Source organism: Tupaia chinensis, unplaced genomic scaffold (genome assembly GCF_000334495.1).
Source record: "Tupaia chinensis unplaced genomic scaffold, TupChi_1.0 Scaffold139767_1, whole genome shotgun sequence".
Classification (NCBI taxonomy): Eukaryota; Metazoa; Chordata; class Mammalia; order Scandentia; family Tupaiidae; genus Tupaia; species Tupaia belangeri.
This window is the reverse complement of record NW_006199647.1, coordinates 196,860-203,441: the sequence shown is the minus strand read 5'-3', so window position 1 is coordinate 203,441 and position 6,582 is coordinate 196,860. Positions and strand designations below refer to the sequence as shown.

General features: G+C 53.4%; 1 protein-coding gene across 6 annotated transcripts in view; it reads left to right on the top strand.

Moving 5' to 3' along the window:
- Positions 1-251: 251 nt before the first annotated feature.
- Positions 252-6,582, top strand: part of LEF1 (lymphoid enhancer binding factor 1) — a 118,584-nt gene continuing 112,253 nt past the window's right edge. For 3 of the 6 annotated variants that reach the window (XM_006162235.3, XM_006162233.3, XM_006162234.2), the window contains exons 1-3: positions 371-580; positions 2,622-2,688; positions 4,033-4,166. In XM_006162235.3, the coding sequence (XP_006162297.1) occupies positions 371-580; positions 2,622-2,688; positions 4,033-4,166 (411 nt within the window). Of the gene's footprint in view, positions 581-1,583; positions 1,600-2,621; positions 2,689-4,032; positions 4,167-6,582 lie in introns of those variants that run through there. The other 3 variants (XM_006162232.2, XM_027765819.1, XM_027765820.1) reach the window with 3 other exon arrangements.

Below are 6,582 nucleotides of genomic sequence, written 5' to 3'. Positions count from 1 at the left end.
CCCTCCCCCCGCAGACCAGCTGCGCCCCGAGGAGGGGAGCCGGAGCGAGGGGAAGGAAGCGCGGGTCTGACACGGACATCTCCGGCCCGGGCGGCTCTTTATTTTACCCTCAGGAAGCGGACACTCGCTATCCTCCGATCCTCCGGGCGCCTTCCCCGCTGGGGCGGCCGGAGCCTTCGCCAGCCGCCTCCTTTCTCGGAAACAACTCCCAAGTCGGCCCCGGCAAGCTTCGGCCGCTAGGTCTGTCCGCCCGCGGTCCTCCCGCACGCTCCCGGCCCTGCTCGCCCGCCCCCTCCGCGCCGCCCCCCACTCCTTCCTGCTGTCGCCGCGGGTGCTCCCGGAGCGGAGCGGAGATTACAGAGCCGTCGGGATGCCCCAGCTCTCCGGGGGAGGCGGCGGCGGGGGGGACCCGGAACTGTGCGCCACGGACGAGATGATCCCCTTCAAGGACGAGGGCGATCCCCAGAAAGAGAAGATCTTCGCCGAGATCAGCCACCCTGAAGAGGAAGGCGACTTGGCCGACATCAAGTCGTCTTTGGTTAACGAGTCCGAAATCATCCCGGCCAGCAACGGGCACGAGGTGAGCGGGCCCTGCCCGGGGCCCCTCCGGCTCCGCGCCTCCCCGGGCCGCCGGGGTTCGCGTGGGCCCTCGCGTGTCTGGGGGGAGCGCGCGTAGGTGCTGGGGGCTGAGGGTGTGCAGGGGAACTTGTTCGCAGTGGGTCAGGGTAGGGCCCGGCGGCCCCACGGTCGGTCTGCGGGAGCGTGTCGCCTCCGCAGTGCGTGGAGGGCCGAGGGGTGCGTTGCATCAAAGCGGGCACGTCTGAGCAGCACTGCCGAGCAGGTCTCCCGTGGGGCGCAAGGCAGAGCGCACCCCTCCGTCTAGGTAGGCGTCTCTGCACAGTGCGTGCAGCCGCCAAGGCCGACGTGCAGGCGACAGAGCCGCGGTGGAGGCAGGCGCTGCGGGCATGGGCAGGGGCGGGCGCCACCCAGGACCTCAACTGCGGAGGAGCGGGGCCTGCGCGCTGGGCTGCAGGGCCCAGGGGCACCCTCCTGCGGTCCAACCCGCGACACTAGTCTTTTCCAACCCCGACCACCCTGGAAAGAAAAAAAGGGGGGATTAGTTTGGGTGATCAGGCCTTCAGTCCACGCAGAAGAAAGGGGAGGGCGGAAGCCGGCACCAGCCGGCCGGTGGGCAGCCTTTATCTGATCGCCCAGCGGGCTAGGGCGCGGCTGGTAACCTGAGCGGGTAAATAGAGACACGTGGGTGCCCGCCAGGCCTGTGGTGCAGGCGGGTGTATGGGGGCTCCCAGGGCTTGGAGTGGCCAGGGGCAGATAGACTGGGTCCCGAAGCTCCCCTGGCCATCCTCAGCCTGCAGCTGGACTGGGAAGCCCTCTGGAGGAAATCCATTTGAGAAGGCCTTCGGATCTCACCAAGGCTTTTCCTTCTAAAGGAGTTCAGAGGGTATACCCTTTTTCCTTAAATGGCATCCTTCTGCCCCCCAAAAGAAAGCGTGTGGTTTAGGGGCGGGGACACTTGGGGTTTAAACTAGACACGTTTAAGAACACCTCAGAGTTAGCGTCCCTCTCCCAATGGCAGGGGTGAGTATGCACTGAGAGGCCAGGCCCGGGTTCAGACAGAAGGTGAGCGAGCTCCCGACCCCCGGTCCACCTGACAGATGTGGGGGGCCAGGAGCACCCAAACCCACATGAAAGATTTGTGACTGGGGTGGAGGTCACTGGCACCAAGGAGCCAAGTGACAGCCACACCACCAAGGCCGTGGCCAGCCTCTTCCCAGCGCTCTGGTTTCTCTCTCCCTGACCCTTCACGTTTCTGCATTTCGCTGACCTAGGGGAAGGCCCAGCTGTGGACACCCAGCCCGGCTGTTAGCTCTGCTCAGCCTGCGGTGTTAAGCAGGCAGGGGCAGACCGAGGGAGACTGCTGACTGGCACGTGCTTGAGGCTGTCCGAGGGGGCTGCTGGACCAGGGAGCAGGGCACCTTGCAGGCAGCTGTAACCCACTCAGGCTGTTCTCCCTGAAACTCACAGCAGTTTTCTCCCATGGGCGGGTCTGCACTCTGTCAGCCCAGGTGGGTTGTAAGCCCTGGGTCCCTCCCGCTGGGACTGTGAGGAGGGTAGTGCCTTCAACCCCGTCTGAGTGGTCGTCTGAGTGGTCGGCCTGCTTGTGTTTAAATGTCATTTTCCATTGCAACATGATATTTCAACCTGCTTTTAATTAGCTTCAATTGGAGTGGACAGTGCTTAAAGAGGCTTTCGCAGTGCTCAACCCCATCAACTCCGATGCTGTCCCATAGGGCTTCCAACCAGCCTCGACAGGTTTTAGCAAACAGCCCCCTCAAACCGGCAATGGGTCGTCCCCAGATTAACTCAGTTTTTATTGTTTTTGCTACTGTTTTTACATTTTGGTCCCTAGGTAGAGATTAATCACTGAACAGTACATGTTGGGGGGGTTCCCAGTACTCATCCCAGCCTCTGAGATAGACAGCTCGGATGGAGTTACACCTACTCCTCCTCCTGTGTTACCAGTGGACACACATGTATCCCCATGTCGTACACACTAAGGTGGTTTTCTTTCTTTTGGGGGTGGGGATTCGTGCTGTTAGGTGGCCAGACAAGCCCAAGCCTCACAGGAGTCCTACCACGACAAGGCCAGAGAACACTCCGATGACGGTAAGACCCCATTCTGCTTCTCCCAACCTATCATACACCATGTACGATTTGTGTATTAAGCTGAGTTTCACTGCTTTTACCTTGAGGTGATAAGACTGTGCCCACTATTTTAACAGAGCAGTTGTTCTTGTCTCTGACTATTACATGTGAAAAGCTCCTTTGAATGAGTTAGGGCCTTAATATCAGTTGGCCTTCAGACTCCTGGGGAAGGAGGAATGTTTATAATGAGTTTTTCTCTTTTCATCATTTTATCTTAAGTTCTAATTAGCTTAGATCCCTGGTATTATTTTTATGCATTAGTATGAAGACAGCCTGTGTTGATTTCTTTTTGAAGCAGACTAGTTTTGAATGGGTTTTTGCAGAATGGCTTTTTCTTGTTTCCTTTGCACCGAGAAGGCAGGCTGAGGAAAGCAGCGTCTAACCTGCAAAGATTTAAGATGATAATGAGGAGCTGTGCTGTGGAACACGATGCACTGTCGGGTTCTGATTCTTGCTCAGAACTTTTGAAAATTATGTGTTCATATCTGGAGAGATTTAGATTTCAGTAGAATTCCTTCTGACTTTAAAAGAATCGGGTGGCTGGTAGGATATCCTGTCAACCAGTCTGCATTTGTTTTCCTTTAATTACTTAACAATTGGTCTGGCCAGATCGAAGTGTTTGTATGTCCAATGTGTCAACCAGGAGAAAGGGGGGAGAACTGCATACAGACTTCCTTCTCCACCCCCAAGTGTTGCTGGATTAAAAGGAAGAAATATGTGTACCGGCCACATGCAAATTTATTTGGCAGAATAATATTTGTAGCATAGAAATGTAAGCCTCCCAGAGTTAATCCTTTATGAATATGGGTGGTTACCCATATATGAGTTGCAGCTCTCCTCCTCGGTAAAATCTAGACATTGTCTAGAAGTCGAAAAGCACAGGTGGAATTTTGAGTTCACCCAAAAGCCGAGCTCAAGCGTGTACCTGCACACGTGTGTGCACAGAGCGATGGCCTGACGCATGCATGTCACAGCTGCAGGTCGACACAGTGCTGTTCCGTGTCTGCATTTCAGGCCAGGGTGTTGGTATTAGACGGCTAACACTTCGTTTTGTACAAATCACTAGTTGGTAGTGGGAGGCAGTTAACTACATGGTTTTAAAAGCATCTGGTTTTCTGCTCAGCCAGTTAAGAGAGTCAATACTGTCACCCTGAGCCAGGGCGTGCCACTCCGGTCACGGTACTTCGTAGGTGAGTCTCGTGGGCAAGGCCTGGTTTGCCTTAGTACTGCGAGATTTTCAGATGAAAAACACAGTGACGTGAAAGGGAGGTTGTGCATGATGGCTTGTCCTTTGGCTTCTCTTAGGCAAACATCCAGATGGAGGCCTCTACGGCAAGGGGCCCTCCTACTCGAGCTATTCTGGGTACATAATGATGCCAAATATGAACAACGACCCGTACATGCCCAATGGATCGCTCTCCCCACCCATCCCGCGAACAGTGAGTAACATGCTGATGTTGCAAATTATTTTCAGAAGTGCAAATTGATTTGTATTTTGGCAGATTGTGTGTGTGTGTGCGCGCGCGTGTTTTCACCCAAACACATCGGAAATGCTTTCCTTATATGTGACCAGTCATTGCTAAATGAGAGCCCTCATGAGGGACGGCTGCCTTGGGGCATCTTAGCCCTTGGAGCCTGGGTTCACTGGTGAAGGTTACTGACTGCTCACAAGTGAGGAAGTCAGATGAAGTTACGTGAACAAGGCCGTGGTTCTGTGAGTACTGTGTGTTTGACGGTAGTGAGAGGCAACTATCGATCCAGCCTTCCAGCGAGGAAGGACTACACGGCAGCCGCCCACGGGGTACCCAGAGTCAGAGCTGTTTCTGCCCCTTTGCGGCTGGACCTTCAGAGTGCAGCACCCATTTAAAATGGTCTGTTTTCTGCTCTTAGCCGCTTCCTTAGCTGCATCGTGGGACTGAAGGGCTGTGTATTCCTGCAGGGTGGATTGTTGAGAAAATATCACCACACGATAAACCAATGAAAATGGGTCTGTTTAAAATCTCAGGGCTCAATTAACTGTTCAGCTGCTAAAACTGCAGTGGCCTCCTAGCCTCAGGTGCAGTGCAGAGCATCCGGAAGAACTCTGTTCCTGAGCTTTGTTACTGGATGCGTTCCCTAGGGCAGTGGGAGTCTCATTTACATAGTGACCTGAATAGTGGGACGTGGGTCCACAGTGATCAAGTGCTCCCTGGGAATCGTGCTGAGTGATGGAGTGTGACCCAGCCGGGGACATGTTTACCCTATTCCCAACCCACTCTCCCCCACCCCTCCACCCCAGTGAAAAACAGTACGCATGGGTCTTGGGGACATGTCAGTTTCACTGGCCCTCCTGAGGGCCAGATCGATCCAGCCCATGGAACCTCACGGTCTTGGCCTTTTTGCCCAGAGCTTCTCCCAACTGGGAAACAATCAGTGAAAGACATCTGGGAATGGTGGCGTCTTCCTCAGGGCCGATCTGGAGGACAGTGGCTGTCAGCCAGCAGTTCTCAGCACCAGCCTGGCGGGGTGGGGTGGTCGTGGCGATTAGCCGTAGCCTTGAGTTTCTGAGAAGAGGGCTGCATGAAATATGGTGGCTCTGTGTGGGCACTGAGCTTCACAACTGGCTGCCATTACCACGCCAAAAGTTTCAAAAGGAAATTTGAGCTCTTGGGTGGGGCAATGGGTTTTTCTACTTTTCACATAGGCACTAAAATGGAGACCTTCAGGATCTGCTCTTTGGGGATCTTGCAATGGTTGCTATAGGAAATAGCGACTTCGTCTTTACTTTTAAAAGGCTTTTCATATGTTTGATGATGACATGTCTGTGTGGGCCATATGGCTGTCTTATCTGAAGGGAAGGTGGTTTCATAAAAGCGGTATTTAGAGACCACCCCAAATAAAAGCTTCGGAGTTTTGAAATTTGTGGGAGGCTTTATTTTTGTTGACCATAATATGCTAATTTGTCAGATCTTTTAGTTGGGCAGTTTTCTTTTGGTTGTTTTCTTCAGGGGGAGAAGTTTTTTTTGGAAAGAGAAGATATTGTAGATAAGAAATAATTGAAGATTTCTGTTGAAAGGTTTTTCAGAACATGGAAAACAAATCTTTCTAAATCTTAATTTTGGTATCAGCAGAAAAATAGTCACTAAAACAGCCTCATGCTTGTCAGCTGGGCACACAGTTCATGTATATTTGGAGTTTATTTCTTAGCTCAAAGACTTCCTCTGTCAAAGCAATGATTTTTAAAAGACCAGTGCAATAAAAATGATTATTTATAAGTAATCCCTAAGAATACTGAAAATTGAGCTTCCTCGTCCAGCCAGCCCTAGTGCCCCCGCGCACCGTGGCTGGGAAGATCTGTCAGCGCAGGGACAGGGTTTACGGTCGGGCACTCAGTAGTTTTGAGGCCGGGACCCAGCAGTTATTCATTGTTTCGGAACAGCGTGAGCTGCGGGTGGGTGGGTGGGTGCAGGGAGGAAGAGGCCCTGGTAAACAGCAGCCTGGCCCGTTGTCTGAGCCTTAGCTTGACACCCCGTCACCTGTTGGAACCTGCTCCTGGTAGCCACACATTCTGAGATACTCTGCAGTCTGCACAATTCCAGAAGCTTTTCACTTTTAACCACAAGGCGATGTCACACTTTTTTTTTTTTAGGGTCTGACCGAACTGAGTTACAATCTTTGGTTTTTAATACCTAACAGCTGTTTCTGCTGTGTCTGAGATCAAAAACCCTTCAGCCAGAAGGCGGCCTCTCCTCACCCCAAGCCGTGCCTCTGCCTCCTCGCTCTAGCCCGCCCCTAGCAGCACCGAGGTTGGTGTCCTGCCTCTGCGTGATGGCTTTCCCTCAGGCAGCAGGAGCAGGGCGGCCGGTGGCACTTGGG